Source organism: Pleurodeles waltl, chromosome 7 (assembly GCF_031143425.1).
Source record: "Pleurodeles waltl isolate 20211129_DDA chromosome 7, aPleWal1.hap1.20221129, whole genome shotgun sequence".
NCBI lineage: Eukaryota > Metazoa > Chordata > Amphibia > Caudata > Salamandridae > Pleurodeles > Pleurodeles waltl.
Genome location: NC_090446.1, coordinates 1,466,095,892 through 1,466,114,118, shown reverse-complemented (window position 1 = coordinate 1,466,114,118; position 18,227 = coordinate 1,466,095,892). Strand labels below are relative to the sequence as shown.

At 44.6% G+C, this 18,227-nt stretch overlaps 1 protein-coding gene across 2 annotated transcripts in view; it reads left to right on the top strand.

Annotated features, from left to right (window-relative positions):
* HAUS5 (HAUS augmin like complex subunit 5) overlaps nucleotides 1-18,227 on the top strand; it is a 246,752-nt gene that overhangs the window by 133,470 nt on the left and 95,055 nt on the right. For both annotated transcript variants that reach the window (XM_069201157.1, XM_069201156.1), the window contains exons 11-14: nucleotides 2,031-2,158; nucleotides 2,295-2,373; nucleotides 2,858-3,012; nucleotides 7,655-7,817. In XM_069201157.1, coding sequence (XP_069057258.1) covers nucleotides 2,031-2,158; nucleotides 2,295-2,373; nucleotides 2,858-3,012; nucleotides 7,655-7,817 — 525 coding nt within the window. The remainder of the gene's footprint in view (nucleotides 1-2,030; nucleotides 2,159-2,294; nucleotides 2,374-2,857; nucleotides 3,013-7,654; nucleotides 7,818-18,227) is intronic.

Genomic DNA, 18,227 nt, shown 5'->3' with positions numbered 1-18,227 from the left:
TGCAGGGAAGTAGTTCCTCCATTCCAAGAGAGATGCTGGCTGGTTGGTGAAGTGCTGGCAGCCCTCCGGGGTTCTTGCCAGATGCATACCTGCAGGTCGAGTTGGGTATTTGCAGTTGTTAGGACAGGAGCAGGCAGGTGGGATTTGGCACCAAGTCTTCAGTTCTTGCACCTTTGGCTCTTCTTTGTCCTACTTCTTTGTAGTCAGACGAATATAAGTTCTTGGTGCCATAGGGCCAACTAAATACTGGATTTAGGGGCATTAAGGAGGGTGTAGGGTAGTAGCCAGTAGCCTACTTACCCTTGGGGTGGCTACATTACCCTAGTGGACCACTTCCTGGGGAGGGTGGGAATTTCCCTGACCCAGAGTTCTTAGTTTGCCCAAAATCAAGATGGCGAAGCCTGTTCTTCATGGAGCACATCAGGTAGCCTATCTTAGGGGTGTGACTAGCCTGGTGGTACAAGACGTCCACTGCATAGCTAATGTCCTGCCTGTCACGTGGCCAAATGGGCCTCATAGCAGGGGGTTTCATTCTCCAGGTCTGGAGGATACTAGGGTCACATATCAACGGTGACAGAGGCTTTTAAACCCCTGGCCTTGATAAGCAGATTCACTAGCCATCTTGCTGGAGGAGGAATTAACATTTTCTCAGAAGCAGACATTGTTTTCTATCCTCGGAGGGCATTGGCTCTCACTTACAGGATGCCAGAAGCTCTGTGGTGGCAGGCTGGTCAGCCAGCACCTTAGAAGTTTGGTAGGTTTTCAGATGGCACCTTTAATCCTGTACTGACATTAGTATGGGTTCATTCAGACGATGTGTTTTGATACCAAAAACCATAGGTTTCAGTGAAGCCATCATGTAGCTTGGGAACTCGCAATGACCATTGCCCAGAACATGTACTTAAAATGGCTTCCCTGTTCACTTTCACCATCTAGTAATTGAACTTGACAGCACGGACATATCTGCTCACGCAGATAGGTCCTCACATGTAATATAATGCACCCTGTCTTAGGGCTATAAGTTCTGCTATAGGGGTGACTTACTTATATTTCATGCAGTGATCTGGGCATTACACACAATCAGTGTGCCACATTGGGTTTTCACTTATGGTTTGCACAATGTCACGCAGCCTGCAATGGCAGTATGCATGCAATTTGTAAGGGGGGATCCCTTAGGGTGGCATAATACATGCTGCAGCCCTTAGACACCCCATGCCCTAGGTACCAGGAGTACTGTTTATAAGGACTTACAGTGGTACTAAAGTGTATGCCAATCGTACACAATTAGACCAGTTTACCTTGTTTTAGGGAAAGAGCACGGACACTGGGGACCTGGCTTGCAAGGGACCCAGTGCACATCAGTCAAACATCAGTACCAGTGCCAAAAAAGTGTGTGTGGGGGGAATGGGACACCATGTCAAAAGGGACACTTCCCTACAGTGTACGTTGGGAGAGCATTAGCAAGGATGTCTCCTTTGTTTTTGGAGACCTATATACCAATCAATTGGTGAAATGTGTGGGCAGGTTTCTCAAGGTAAGACCCTAATATGGGTCCTGATGCCGGCAATCAAGATGTTTGGTTGCATTTCATTTCAGAGTTGCATGGTGGCTGTGACACGATTTACCTGCCAGCGACTGCTCACACTGTCTTTGGGCTTCTTGGCTTGCGTGTGTATGAGTGAAATCATGGCCTCTGGCGACCTTGGGGTTAGAAGGGGAGCGGTTAGCCACTTTCTACTTCATGAGTAAGTAGTGGATAACTTCCATTGTTGGAACCCAGTTACACCTCCAATTGCTCTTTGAGCGAATCTTAGCTTTTGAACTTGTACTGTATCAGAACAATGGGTAGGTTTGTGCACTAAAAATACCACGTGAATACTTACATAAATACATTTTCAAACTCTGAGTGTGTGAGATATAGAATGTGTGAGATTTTACCTTTTGACAGAAATGCATCCTCCAATTGGCGTGAGATTGATAAATGGGCCCTAGCAGATGCTTTCATGGTGCTTTTGATGTTTTCTGTGTAGAATGTGCTGACCTCCCACCCTGCCAATCACATATTGGCTGCCCTTGAGCATCTAGCCCAGCAGAATACCCAGAACCTGAAACAACTTACTGCCAGCACAGACATCCACAGCGAGATCGAAGCTCTCAAGTAGGTGCCCAAAGAGTCTGTAAGAGGATATGGGGGGGGGTAGGGTGCTTTGAATGGGAAGGGATGCTGTTGAGGATTAACTGGAAGTTTGAGAACATATATGGAGTTTCTTTTACCCATTTTCTCTTTTTATAAGATTTCGGTTTGGAAAGTCACACCTGGAAGATGTGTCCGAGGCGAGAAACATGCTTCCCTCTGTCCAGGTTCTGATGCAGGTCTGTTTAATAGATGCATATCTCTCTCTTCTTTCTCTGCCTCTCGGTCTTAACCTCTTCACCATGTCTAGTTCTTGCTTTCTCAGTTTCCCCGCCGTCTTTTCCTCTACCTTTTTGCGTTTTCTTACTCTTTCCCAAGCTCTTTTCAACCTTTTGCTCTACTTCACTCATCAGCTTTTCCTGTTTCTTCTCATCTCACTGTCACCTTTCTGCTCCCACCTCTTGCTTTTTCTCACTTTATTTTCAACCCGCTCTTCAACTTGTCCTGTTTTTTCATCTTACCCCATTTTTGCCCCTCTTTACTTTTTGCTCCCTGTTACCTTCTACTTCATTCTTTCACTCTGGCACACTCCGTTCACCTATTGTTCCTCATGCTCCTGCTCCACTCCATCTCCTTCATAACATATCTTGTTCAGTGCAGGCCTGCCTGCCTCTAGCCATCGTCACACTTTGCCATTTTAACTGAACTCTGGTCCTTTTGCAGGAAGGTTGGGGTGAATGTGAGGAGCTGTGGGTGCAGCAGATTCCTTTGCGTGCACGAGTGAAACGTCGCTTGGATCGTCTAACTTCATTGGTGAAGGAGTTTCTCCAGCATCTGTCTGAAAAGAGTGATTCGTCTGAGAATTGTCAACTTGAAAGGTACAATTCTTTCTGGATTTTCCGTTTTCCACACTAAAATTGGAGTACTTGTTTGAAAATATGAATTTCTCCTCTGATCTTGACTGAACGATAACTTCCTGTTTCTTGTGTAACTTCTGAGATTTAATGTGTTATACTCTTAGGCCTCAGTTTTATGTATATTTGCATCCTGTTTCCTAAATTTCATATTTTTTTTTTCTTTAATGTTATTTGACATCAAGATGAAGACTTCCAACGTTTCAAAATTAGTATTTGACTGTTGCCATTTTAGATTTGTTACCAATCTAAAATAAAGCCTTGTAGATATGGTTTTTGAGGAAAAGTAGTGGGCAGCAAATCTTTAATGTTTTCCTACTCAAAATCTCTTTGCATGACTTCGGTCTTGGAATTACGAAGAATTTGTTTGCTTAGCTTTTTCACTGCACTTTAGGTTAAGGAACTAGGTAAAATGCCTCAGATAGCAAAGGACGATTCCCCAAACTCTACATGTTTTTTAAATGAGTTTTCCAGGATGTTTCAGAAACTCCCCTATCGTAGATCCATTTGCTTTCCTCTCCCTTCTTTCACTGATAAGTCTCCTTTTCAGGGTCATACCATTGTCTGGTACTGTTGCCATAGGAGAATGCAGAAAGGAAAATGCAGAAAACAGTTGTACAATATTGTAGTATTGATGTGTAAACTAAAGTAGTTGGCTTAGTTATACAAGGTCTTAATTTGCTGCCCAGAAGTGCCTGAACTAAGTTCAGTGCACCAACGCTCAAAAGTGAAATCAAGTTGTTGTTGCCCTCCATAACCCCACTAAACTCTGATGTGGTGTCTGTGTTTTTCAGTTTACTAACATTCCAGTTTCAGGGGCGGAATGGTAATTCAAACCTACTTGCGAACTTTAGAATATCGCAGACAAGCACTGCGCTAAGAAATAAGACATTTTGTGCTTAAAAATATTTAATTCCAGCTTTCTAATTTTGTTCCTTAGCAGGTGTAAAGTAACCACACAGAAAATGAATAATACTGCACTGAGGCACGTAACCAACAATTAAAACCATGTGAACATTTCTAACACAGTGAGGAAGTAATTAATTTAGCAGGCTAACACCTGAAAACCTATGCTTGATGGCACAAGTCTTGCCCTTTTCCTCTGGTTAGCAATGAATGAATGAATGAAAGAGAGAGATATAAAATGCATGAGCTGCAATGATTAGGATAATAAGTAACAAAATCAGGATTGTCAAAACAAGCAATGTAAATTTAAACAACTCTTAAATATTTCCAATAAATCTGAATAATCAAATTCTTCTCTAAAGCGTATTTTCTACCCTAGAGCGAGCAGGGCATGAGAAACCTACCCGCCCATGTCATGTCCATTAGAGGCGCCCCAACCCCTGTTACCTAAGGACAAGGTCGGCCTCCAGTCTGTCTCTGTAGAGACAAAAAGGCTAAGGCATCCTGCAAAGTGATTTGCAGTATAGATGGAATACCCTGGGTGGAACCCCCTCTAATGGCCTTCGTCACACAAGGTGTTTTTATAGGGAGCATGTTATTGTTCGTGCAGACATCCTGATATAAGTATGTACCTAAACGTTAGATTGTGTGCGCAAACTGGTATCAGCAATATCATAGCAAAATGCCTTACATGTTCACAATCTGTTCTTGCCCAACGTAAAGCAAAGAACATGATGACAATCTAATATGTACTTTACTGATAATGACACTTTCACGGAATGAGAACTGATTATGTAATACAAATATTTTGTCTAAAATGCAAGGAGTGCTAAAATGAATAAAATTGAATAATAAAAGCAGAGCATGTTGTCTGTGTAAAAGGGCACAGACCTGCAAGCCAAAGCTAAGCTAAACTCCTGTACCCAGGCAAACTAAAATGGACCCACTACAAAGTACCTCCACACAGATCAACACTCTGTGTGCAACTTGTGCTTGTTTCCAGAGCACGATGAATCCGACTGTGATGCATGCAAGTCCTCCAGGTCCAAGAAGACACTTTGGGACCGTAGATCTCTTTGCCTCGAAATGTTGCACAGAGCCACCGATGACACTCCCGACATATTCGGTGAGGAGCAGGTCAGGAGCAGCCATCTATCAAAGAAGAGGAAGCCTTCTCTATCAACAAAAGCTCTGTCTCCAAGCTCGAAGTTGATCTCAAAATGCTGGACACTTCATCGGTTCAACCTGTGAGTTCTGCACCCCCTAACCTTTCCCTCCAACCCAAGCCGACCTAAAAACCATTGGTATTTCTGGTTGCAGAATCTGAGGTCCTCGGTCCACCACTGCAGTCTGACCAGTGTCGGCACGGGAAAACCGCTTCAGACGCCACACCCTCTGTTTCAGAGCTGAAAGCACATTTGAACCTGAAAACGTTGGCATCAACCTCTTCAAACCAAAACCAGCATTTGGTGCTGTTTCAACCTTCTTTGCCAACCCAGTAGTCGACTTTGACCCCCTTCGAGCTTGGAGACAGAGCTTTTGTTGATAGAGAATAAGAAAATCCAGCTCTGATCCACCTGTGGAGTTACTTGGGTTATGGCGGACAGTAAACCTTATTTACATGGCTGTATTTATCACGAGGTCCGAGATAGTATGTTCTCTTGAGAGATCACACACCTCAGCTGGGTTCAGCCCCTCTCCTCTCTGGATTCCCTCGTTATTAGGATTCAGCTTGGGGCTGGAGGCTGCAGCAATATGGCAGTCTAGCAGTCTTCTGTCAGGATCCTGGGGTGTATCTGGTGCGAAAGACCTCTCCAATTTGATGGTGATTTAACTGGGTTTTTATAGTGTCATCCACCCATCTTGTCTCTCTCAAGATATGTCACATCATAATCATATACATTAGATATTAGTCTTAAGATGCACTAATAGATCAGTGCATTGTTTCGGTTATAGTTATTTGACTTTGAAAAAGGCACCTGTCCCAGACTGATGTCGCACTAGCTGTCACCCACTCGTATGTCAGTGTCAAGACGATACAACACATTTACAGGTGCTTAGGATGATAAGGGCTGTCCTTTTCTACCCAGGCCTGTGACTGGGCAGACGTGCACATAATGGAGTCTCGGGCAGTACAAATTGAAGGTGAGCCTATAGTCTGTACAACAGGATCATAGGTGCTAGGTAGCACTGCAGCACTAAGAAGCAGCGCTAGCACAGGGATCCTAACAAGCTGCCGTCGGCTGGGACCAGAAGCAATAGCACTGCAAGTTAGTGATCTGCACAGCTCTTTTCTAACTCCTCACCAGCTTTCAGTCGCTGTAAATTAGCTAGAAGGTGGAATGTTGGTTTGTAATGCCTCTCAGTATACAAACAATAAACAAACATGGAATTGGATTTCTTTCTATTTGGACTTCAGAAGACACCTGGTCTCTGGCGGGTTACATTATCAACTTCATACACACACACATTTGGAAGTTGTCATACCATTGCACTGCTTCTTTGGCATGGGAATCTTCACAAAACAGTGTTCCCTCATGTCTTCAGTGCTTGGCTTCCTCAAGCACAGGATAGAGATTCCTGGGTCTAACTATGACTCAGTCTGCAACTTCTCAGATCCTCATGAAGTGCAGCCCAAACTCCAGGCCACCAGCCAGGGATGAAGACTTACCAGTCTCAAAGTTGTTATATCTATTTCCCAAGGAAATCCAAAAGATAGATGTTTGGAAAGAAGAAATGTGGCGCATGTGCCGCGAGCATATAGATGGTAAACATCATTGCCTTACTAGATGGCTGTGATCAGTCTTTGTCAAAGATAAATCGGGGGGTCTTCATGTTAGGGCTAAGAGACATGACTGCATGGAGTTGGTACACAAAGTCCTATTGGTGTCCAACAAGTTCGAGTCACAGAGGATGTTACAGAATTATGACATGTGGCTCCTGTGTTGTAATTTCAGTGCACACGTTCTCATGTCTGAGACCAACAGAAAGCAATTGGTATCTTCGTCTCACATGTCAACATTGAGGTTACACAGTTTAGTTGGTGGCTGGTATTCTAAAGTGCATAGACCTAGACAAGGAAAAAGTAACACTTCAGTTCTCAATATAGGCTCATGGATGGGCTGGCTGCCACCATTTGTGTTCATCATCATTCTGGCAGCATTATTAGTGTTAAAAATACCACCATAGAACAGCATGGTGGGGAGAGGAGGCCAAAAACAATGAAGCTGAATTCATGGGTAAGCCCCTTGCTGTGGTGAAATTTTAATTTTTGCCCCTACGCTAGGGAGAGCAATGAAAATGCCTGTAAGACTGGGGCAAAGATAAAAAGTTAAATTAAGTGTCCTCTAATTAAAAGAGTGACTTTTCAGAATTTCAAACGTCCTTATCCATCAAGGTCCAAACAATTTCTGATATTATACCTCTAATAAACGGTCCAAGTTTAATGGGTAAAGACTTTGGTTTGATGTTATTGAGTTCAGCAAATCTTAATCCCCTCTGTTCAGAAAGCCCTTGTTTCTCTGGAAATGAGCAAAATATAGATTATGGTCTAGGAAAGCACCTTGCTGTTGTTGGGTGTTTAGTTATCTAGTAGTTGGAAACATCCTATGGTTTGCCCTCTCTGAGTTAGCAATGTCCTCTGTTTAATGTTTAATTAGACAGAAGCTAGAATCATCTGTGTGCTGTTGTCTCTCAACAGGGATGCATTTGACTTGGAGCTGAAATATGTCATTCTGAAGGCCTTTCGAGATACCCTCCTGAATCAGTGCCATGCTTTGGAAGATGAAAACTCTAAGAAGACAAAGCAGAAGTGTGCATTGAAAGAGAAGCAGCTCCAGATCCAGCAGTTCCGGAAGCTTGTGGCAAGTACATTTCAGGGCAGTCCCCTTTTTAATTATTTTAAAACAATCTGCTGACCGCCCCCTAGCCCCCTTCTCCTCCCCCCCCCAAGCCCACCCATAGGGAGTTATGCATGTACTCCCCACCTCCTGAACCACTTATGGCCCCCACTGGAGCCCTCTCTCCCTAAGCAATGTAATGGCCTCCAGGTACCCCATCTCCTGGGGCATGACTTTACTTGTTTGCGGGGAGACATGGAGGCCCCACTGCCCCAAGCCGTATAAGGACCTTGGGACCCCATCCATGGGGCATGATGCAAGGCAGTGTCCTAATGACCCGATCGTCCAAGACACTGTGTTGCCTTCCACAAGAGCCCAGCCCAGCTCTCGCTGTGCGGGTGGTACACAAAGCTCAACTCCCTGCCCGTGCTTTTTAGGATTGCTCCTGCCTGATCGGAGAAGAAACAAAAGCTGTTTATGCCAGGTGTGAGAATCTCAGTGCAGCCAGCTCCCGCCTGCACCCAGCATAAGTACTGGCCATGAAGTGGGCTAGGTCTAAGGGGCCATTGGCCTCCCATCACAGACCCTAACAACTGTCAATGTTGTGGCTGTTCTAGGAGGGACTGGGGCTCCCTTGGAAAAACAAAGATTGCGCCCAGCAAGGGTGCTGGCTGGGGAGCTGTCAGGATTTTCGGGGTAATGGGCCTTACTGGCAGCCTCCAACATTGTTAATAGTTGTTGGGTGCATAAAAAAAAAAAAAAAGTATGTCTGGCTCCTTCTTTGCACCATGCACCCAGCCGCCCCTGTGCCGCTGAAGGTATGTGTTTGGTGCTGACCTGTGGGCCCCCTCTGGTGCTGATCTAAACCCCCCAGGTCTGTGCCCTGAAGTAGAGGGTACTTACCTGCAAGCTGTTTCTTTCTGAGCGCCCTCTGTCTCCATAGGATTCCATTGGGCGCCTGGCACCAACTTTGACCTCTGCACCCGGTTGGCCCCATGTTGCTGGTGGTGTGCTCTTGTTGTCTTCCTAAACTTTGCCCTGTGGACACCTCAACCCCTGAAGACTGGTATCATAAGTCAAGTATGTGGATTGTGTTACTTTTCCTCCCCTAGGAATGCATTGCTTTCTTTGAGAAATTGCACTGTGTCCACTTTTGAAACTGAAAAGTATTACTTAGCTGTAAACGTTTTTTAATCTGTGAATTCGACACAAAGTTCATTGGATACTTGAAAGTGATACATTCTTGCAACTGTACCTACCTGTAACAAAGATCCCTTTGTTTCTAGAAATAAAGTAGCGAAGTATATTTTTTTATATAAAACATTGGCCTGGAGTTAGTTGTTGAGACTGTGCCTCATTTCGTGATTGTGTGTATACAGCAAATGCTTAGCACTACCGTCTGATAAGCCTAACTGCTGAACCACACTACCACAAAAGAGAGCATTAGTATTATCTACTTTAGCCTCTGTAAAGCCTCTGGGGATCCACTGGACTTTGTGCACACAATACCTTACTTTGGTGTATACAGAGCCAGCTTCCTACATGGGGCATTCAAGCCATGACCTTTGTTTCTGCCTCAATTCTGGATCTCAGTACGGATGACTCTGGGTCCAGCCAAGTACTGTCCTGGGGGAACAAGATTTTCTGTCACAATGGTGACACTATCATCTGTATCCCTCAGGGCGTCTGCTCTAGTCCCATTAAACAAGGGATGCTGACAGCAAGAGTGGTAACATGTACCCCACCCTCAGCGACTAAAATAGCTTCAGTGTGAACCCTGATTTGCTCTGGGCACGCTGTAGGCTCTTGGGATTGATGGTCTCCTACATCCTTCAAGCCAAACACCACGTGGCACATGCAGACTCTGCAGTGGGACCTTAAATCCCAGGGGGCAATACATCAGGGAAATCTGCTGAAATGTATCCAGATTTGAGAGGAGACAACAAAATGTCTGTAGTGGTGACTGCAGGACTGCAATTACTGACCCCCCTCCTAATCCCACTCAGTTGTCATGAATGTATCACTACTAGGTTAGGGTAATTCCCTTAGCATTGAAGGCTATCCTACCCACCATCAAAGGAAGCTGGTGTAGGTACTCACAGAAATCACCATCATGTGGTACTGCAATGGACAGGGCAGGTTGGGGTCTTGGATACTGTGCCAAGAGGCTCTGTGCCATTGGAAGTGGTTGGAGCACTAAGGGATTTCTCTGATGGTAAGCCATTTTGTGGGATCTTTAAACGCCAGGAAGGATGAACTCAGACACAGACACCTAGCAGACTATGAATAGCAGTTACACCCAGAGGTGGTGCACAGTTTCTTCCATCAATGGAGAGCGCCCTAGCTCAATCTTTTCGATTATTATTATTTTTTATTTTTTTTTCATCTCTGAGAACGTGCAATGTCATCATTTTTGTGCATTGGAGTTCCCAAGGAGGCTTTCTCTTGGAGACTCATTCAGCCTAGCATAGAGCTAGGGATTCTTGTATGCCTTCCCAATGCTGCCTCTCCTGCCAAAAGTTCTGAAGATCAGGAATGGCCTGGGCAAAGACTTCCTAGTGGCACAGGATTGGGCCAGGATAGTGTGGTACCTGGAACTCCTGGGCATGAGCATCTATTCTCATTTGAAGCCGCTGCTTCTGGAGGATCTTCTGTTGCAGCATCAGAGCAGAGTAAAGTGCCTGGACCTGTGCACTCTGCGTCTCTGTTTTCACACTGAGCCTCCTTTTACCTTCCTCTTCAGGTCATTGATGTTGTTTGACAGCAAGAAGTCCCTCGTCAAAATTTGGGTACATCGGTTGTGATCATTTTTTGTTTTGGTGCTGTATCTGCCATGTTGATCCACTGTAGGCTAAGTTGACTGAAGCTGTATTGTTTGTTTTGTCCCTGGGCTAGCAGGGACATGTACTGGGTGCTGAAAAAGACTATTTGTTCGCTCTATCCGAAGCCGGATTAATCCCTGTGGATGCCCCTAAGCAGTCAAAATTCTTCCCCCCCCCCCCCCCCCAAAACTATCTCCTAATACATTTTTTATTTTACAAACCAACTTTTTCGTGCGCCAGCGAATCCAACAAGAATTGATAATCCATGTGGTGCTCTTGCTCCTAACCATGTAGAAACTAAAAGCAGAATTATGATCTAACTAGTGAAGAGTGAATCTCTCCTATTCTTTAAAGGGTATGTGGCAGAGAAAAATCAAACAGGAAGCATGATCGACACAGAGGGAACGCTACCTTTGGGAAGAAACATGTTCTAGTACTATGCACCAGTTTGTAGTTCTCAAGCGCACGTGCCAAAGTGTGTGCAACACAGAAGACCGCTTTAAGATCAACAATTTCATGGTAGAACTATGCACTGGCTCAAAAGGCATGTACATCAAAAAGGTAAGAATCAAAATAAGGTCCCATTTAAAGGACATTGAAAAGTACTGGCAGAATCATAGGCAAAACAAGCATTTGCAATGCAATGGGTCTCACGTTTCCTCGAGTTAGAGCTGTTAGTTTTGTGAATTCCTATATGGACTTTTCTTGTCACTTAAGTTAAAAAATTAAAAGTAAAACAGTTGACGTAAGTGAGCCATTGCAAAGCGTTATGGCCACCATGAGCATGAGCGCGAAGGAGACACACAAAAGAAACAAGTTCGCTCGCAGTCAAACATATTGCCAATCGTGCAATTATCCATGTAACATTTTCGATGTCCAAAGCAGTAACAAAACTGTCCAAGGAGGGACATATGCAAAGCATTTACCAATGACAACAAAGGATTTTTGAAAGGCAAGCCCATGAACAATGGTGATGGGTGTGTCATGGGTGTGGTTAAAAGCCCACATAGATGCAAACACGTCGGGAAAGCAGTGCTTGCGCGATGCTATGTGCAACCTAAAACCACACACTTGCCTTGAATAAAGAGGGCTGAAGGTAAATGTTGAAATGACAAGCAACCTTTTAATAGCGCCCACAGCAAAACCTTGCTGTGATGGGAACAAAACAAATAAAAGCATATCAGAAAACATAGTTTGAAGTGGGTCAATTTGCCTCATCACAGCACCATGGCACAAACCTAGCCCAACAGCCAGAATAAATTGAATCAGTGGAAAGGCCATGTGCCGTCAGAATCACATCTACTACTTCCGACTGCAGGTCAAACCCACTCAGCTGGTTCTGCTCAATCCCCATGCATTGAGGGATAGTGTGAAGGTTCCAATGGCTTCCCTACCCTGTTGCTAAGACAGCAGATCCTCCCAAACTGATACCAGAAGCAGAGGACTTATTCAGCAGTTTCGAGTGTCAAACTCTCCAAACTTAATTTGGGACCATCAGAGTGAGATGAGTGGAGTCCCCCATGACCTTCTTAAGTCCTTTGATGGCAGAAGCTGAAACGCATAGAAAAGGCTGGAGTCCGATTGAAGGCAAAACACTAAGTGAAAACTCTAGGATGCAAAAGGCCCCACAACAAGCTTTCTTGACTATAGTAAAAAGATAGGGCAGGCTCTAATGGGTAAGAGGTGTTGAACCATCTCAAGGTGCAGACACCAATTGTGGTCAGCAAAAGGAAGCCTGCTGAGCTCGTTTGCTCTAATCCCGAGAGAGACAACCAAGTAGTTGGCCGTCAAGGCTTTCCAATTGAGTTCTTGCTACTGCCAGAACCTCAAGGCTTCCGGGCACAATACGTGAGATGCTATGCCGCTCTGTTTTTTACAGTACTGCATGGTAATTGTCTTGTCCTTCAGAACTCGAACCGACCTGCTCATAAGGAAAGGCAGGCTGGTTTTGAGGGCCAGCAGAATGGCACATAGCCCCGGGAAACTGATGTAGTGTTTCATCTGCACTTACAACCATTGCCAGATTAAACCCTGTGGAGGCCCATAGGCAGTCGAAATTTCGGGACCTGCCCTCCCCCAGAACCCACCTCCTCTCCAAAATTATCTCCTAATGCGTTTTTAATTTACCAACCAACAATTTCAGATATCAACATTCTAGGTCTACAAAACCGCGACGACAAACAATATTTACGCTTTAAGAAAATGAAAATTATTAGGTCTCAGCCGAAAATGAGTAAAAGTGCCTGAACAAGATGGATTCATTCTGTTACGGTGGAAATTATGCAGTGAAGTTAATCAAACTTCATCATAACTCAGAAAAGCAAATTTACTAATGCAGAAGAGACGTTGGGTACATATACTAGTCAGTGTTCTCGAAGCTTCTCGCGAATATTCTACTATGGTCTGGAGTCAGCAGGGAACATGGGATGCATATACCTCACAGAAAGCTTTGTTTCAGGAGATTAGAGTCACTACATTTTACAGAGTACTGCAAACAATGTCCTAATATGTAAGACAGAGGGAATGATTTCCAACCCAAAATGGCCGTTTTGAAAATATTTAATAGTGATGCCAATTTCAAATCTAATCATTTAACCAATTTTAATTTGTTTACTAATTTTTATCATTACATTTATATAAAATACAAAATCATTTATTTTATTATGTTATTTTCACTATTTTGAAACTTGATTACTTTAACACTATAGGCACTACTATTCAGGGTGTAAAAAATCAACAGTGATTGCATTACAACCCCTCTTACTGTGCTCATCTGGGAGTTGAGGAGGATTCGTCCTAGTGAGCACAATCGTAGCATGCTAATAAACCCATGGAATTGGCCATGCACCACTGGTTAGCAGATTGTGCAGCAACCCGTTTGCCTGCAGCGTCAATTCTTTTGCTTTCTTTACCAGACAGCGGGTATAGCCTGATGCCTGTGAATTAGCCCACGTTCTGGCACTAGTTACCACTATGGAACAAGGTGGTTCTTGTCCCCTTATGTATACTGAGTTGGAGGGTAAGTCCTTGTATGTTTTATTTACCCAGGGGGTGATAACTCCTGTCCTGGCAGGGTCCTTAAAGATAGCCTGCATATGGCGGAGCATGCATTTCAGCATGAGCAAGTACGGTGTGCCCCTGTGTGTGGATGAGTTTCAAAATAGAAATCCTCACTAGAGGTTCTTTGTGTAATTGTACCCCATGAAAGTAGCTTCCCTCACTATAAGCTCTTGATATCTTGTTGAGCCATCAGGGGGAAGGGCGGTGTGCTGGGTACAGGTCTCTGTCCTCTGGTGGGTTTACGTTGTATGAGTCCCAGAGATCAGTGTCTTGGGGCACGTGAAGAGTCATCTGCAGGGTCTGGTAGTCCAGTATCATCTGCAGCGGAGCCCTGAGGGGAAATGTCCAATGGCTCTACACGAGAGTGTGGTGAATGAGGCATGTCTGGTGTAGGTGGAGGAGGTTGTGAGGCAGCTGTGGTAATGGTGGTGGAGAAGGCGGTGTTGATAGCAAAGGGATTGGTGACCTTGTCCAACATCTATTTGGATCGGATGGATACATCCAAGGCCTCTTGAAAAGAAAGTGGTGGTCGAGAAGGTGGTGATTTTGCCAATATCCTTCCAGTCTTTGGTGTATCTGTTTCTGTTTAGAGTTAAGTCTTTCCTGCGGCTTTCTGCAGTTTGTGAAGAATGGGCTCCACAGCTGTTTCAGCTGTCTTTTTTTGGCATTGTTTTAAAATTTTCAGTTTGGTGCAGAGTTTATTTTCGGCGCCAAAGTCAACAGCGAACATGCTGACACTGAGGGTTCGGAGTGCGAGTTGGTTGTCGGTACCAAAGCATTTGGCTTCAAGTGGTGTTTAAGCGCCGTGCCAGAGGGTTGGGCATCGAAACTGGAAAATCTGTGCTGAGCATGGCCTACAGGCAGTGGCGGTCTGAGGGCCTTTTGTTGTGAAGGTGTGAGTCTTTTGGTGAATGAGTCGAGGCTGAAGGGCAGGGGGTAACGTACTCACTGGAACACTCTGGATCGATACTTAGTGATCACAAAGTTGAACTCTGGGTCTGATTCCGAGCTGGCCTCAGTGGAAAAGAACTCTTCTTCAGCCGCAAAAGCTTCTGCCTCTGAACTTGTGTTCTGGCAATACACAAGTTAGAGACCTGGTGGGAGTCTGACCTGTAGTATTTTGCATGGCAACTCCAGCAAAAAGGAAAATGAGTTTGTCCCATCACCAGTAGGGCATTGTTTGGAAGAAGGAGCCGGTGAAGAAGATGGAAGGCCCCAAGGGATGAAGCCCTCCACGGGCTGCGATGAAACTGCAGTGACTCTACAGTTAGAGGTTTGATGCGCAGGGAAAGAAAATGCAACCGGTAACAGTATCGACAGCAACAGGATAGAACAGAGAGAGATCCGACAACAGTCTTGACTCAGAGCGTTAGCACACATGTCCGTCTCCGACGGAGAAGGAAAAACGATCTAACAATGGAGTTGATGCCCATCACCGTATTACAGAGAAGGAGTCACTCTACCTTATGACTTGAAATAATTTCTTGAAAGAAAAAAATATTACACATATATGAATCCATCACTAGATGGAAGGAGTTTGCAAAGCATGTCGATCTACAGCCATACATGCCTTTAACTGAAATGTTGCACACTTTTCAAAAATCTCAAGTTAACGGGTGATATAAACAAGGAAGGCTGATCTGGCAACTGCAAAATGGCAGCTGAACCAGTGCCAGATTACAAAATAGACAAAGTAGGCACCACCCTACGGGCCCCACTCATTTTAGCGTCCCAACAAAAACGGATCAAAATGTCGATTTGATCTTGAAAGAAAATTACAGTCAAGCTTTCTTAAAGTGTTTCCACAAGATAGGAAAAAAAATAATCATCTTAAAGAAACAAACTTTACATTAAAGACTTTATAGAGAAAATACTACAATAACGTAATGCACCCCTTAACAAATTAAATTACATGAAACATAGACCTCAGATTCAAATAAGTTTGTCTCTTAAAAGCTCATCTTCTGTCAGGTGTCAGTTTGTAAACAAATGTGGTGCAACCTACGTACGTGTAATGTACAGTAGTGATGGTCATCTCCATCTAGCGGCTGACATGCACACTACTTAGTTCAGTATTATCGTGCGCGCGAGAAACCTCCAGTAGAGTCACTACATTTTTGAGTACCACAAACGACCGCCATTTTGGGTCTGTTTTAAAGTGGGAAGTTTGAATGTGTAGGTTGTAATTAGTTGCAGAAGTAGAAATTGATTTACAATACATCCATTAGTTGTGTCTTAGACTCTGCTGGCACTGCAGCCAGGAGTCTTAACACAAGTGTAAGTGTTTGGCTCCATATCTCCGGCTTTAAGCCAGATGTGCAGCAGAACATTCTTAACTGCCCTTTTGATAAGGAACATCTCTTTGGACCACAAGTTGACAAGATGTTAGGAAAAATCAAGACGGACACAGAAAGCGCTAAGTACATGGGAGCTCTTCAAATCCCTGCTTCTAGAGGCTCCTTTTGTTGCTCCAACTACCACGGTGGCTCGAAAACCACCACCCCTGAAACCTCCACCTCCTGTCAACGGGGACAGTCAGTACGCTCCCTCAAAAGTCCTACTATAGGGGTTCCTATAGAAGAAATAACACCAAGGGAAGAGGCTTGTGTACTTCCCCACGTGGTGGCACTAGCAAACAGTGACTCAATCTCTTCTCTCCCCCCCCCCCCCCCCTTCCCAGCCCCCCCAATTCACTCTACACCTGTTGGTCGATGCCTACACTATTTTATCCCCGTTTGGCACCAAATAACAGACCAGTGGGTTTTGGATATGATTTAACGTGGTTCTTTTCTGGAGCTCATTACCACTCCTCCCAACATTCCACCTGATTCATCGCTCTCATTGGAACATCAAACATTACTCAATCAGGAAGTCCAGGCTCTCCTTCACAAAGGAGCAATATAACCTGTCCCTCTCCAGCAGCAACGTTGAGGTGTGTACTCTCTGTACTTCCTTATTCCCAGAAAAGATGGTTCTCTCCGGTAGTCCTAGATTTATGGCCACTCATCCATTACGTTTTTTCAGAGCAATTCCACATGGCCCCACTACAAGACGTTATTCCACTACTTCAACTGGGCGACTATATGTCTACCATAGATCTCAAAGACTCCTACTTTTACATATCATTCCACCCAGTCCATCGCACACTTCTCAGATTTGTGGAGGACTGAAAACACTACCAATTCAAAGTTCTCACATTCGGAGTCACAACTGCACCACAAGTCTTCACCAAATGTTTAGCATTAGTAGCGGTCGATCTCTGTAGACAACAAATACACGTATTTCCCTATCTGGACGATTAGCTCATAAAAGCCACATCCCAAGAACAATATCATCAGATTACCAAGATAACAACAAACCTCATTCACACCCTGTTTTTCGCAATCATTCTTCCCAAATCCCACCTGCAACCTCTACAGATACAACTATATTTAGGTGCAATTCTGAACACGCAAATTGGGATGGCCTATCCCAAATTCCAACAGAGTTCAGAATTTTCAGGCCCCATTACATCCCTTTCAATCGAACCAGCAGATAACAGTGAAGACTGTCTTGCGTCTTCTAGGGATGATGGCTTCTTGCATCGCTATAGTACCTCATGCCCTTCAGCAATGTCAAGCTCGTCAGTGATCTTAGTCACAGGGTCACTTACAGGATCTAGTGTTGGTAGACCATAAAACTTATTACTGTCTGCAATGGTTGAAGCCTAACAATATGTTGAAGGGCCAGCTACTTCTGGACCCTGTTAAGCCCCCCCCCCCACTAACTCTCACAACTGACACCTCACTCACGGGTTGGGGTGCACATTTGGACGATCTCACGATTCAGGGTATATGGGACACCAACCACCGGGGTCTTCATATCCATCTGCTCAAGCTTCAAGCTGTTCACCTAGCCTTCCTAGTCCTTCCTCGCCTAATTCACAAGATCGTCCTAGTCCAGATGGACAATATGTAGCCATGTATTACCTACAAAATCAGGGGCGGGTAGATATGGTCTCCACAGCTTTCACAACTAGCACTGACCATGTGAAAATGGGCTCTGTGTAACAAAATTCACCTGATAGCAGGCACAGACAATGGCTTTGCAGACCTGCTAAGCAGGACGCAGCAGCAAGTTCACGAATGGGAAATCCACCTATTATAGGTGGAATTCCCTCAAATAACCCTTTTAGCAACCGCAGAAATGCAAAATGCCCAAACTTCGTATCCAGGTTCCCACACCTACTATCCAAGGGGAATGCACTATGGGTGACTTAGTAAGGGGTATTTGCCTACGCTTTTCCTCCTTTCCCGTCTTCTTCCATTTCTGGTTCGGAAGCTCAGACTAACGTCTCTCACCATGATCCTAGTAACTCCCACTTGGGCTTGCCAACCTTGGTTCACAACACTACTGGACCTCTCCGTAGTTCCCCATGAGAAACTCCCCAACAGTCCAGACCTTCTCACTTACAAACATGGAGGAATCATTCACCCAGATCCCAAGACTTTCAACCTAGCAATATGGCCTCTGAGGTCAGAGTTTGGTTACCTAAATTCGCCAAAAGAATGTA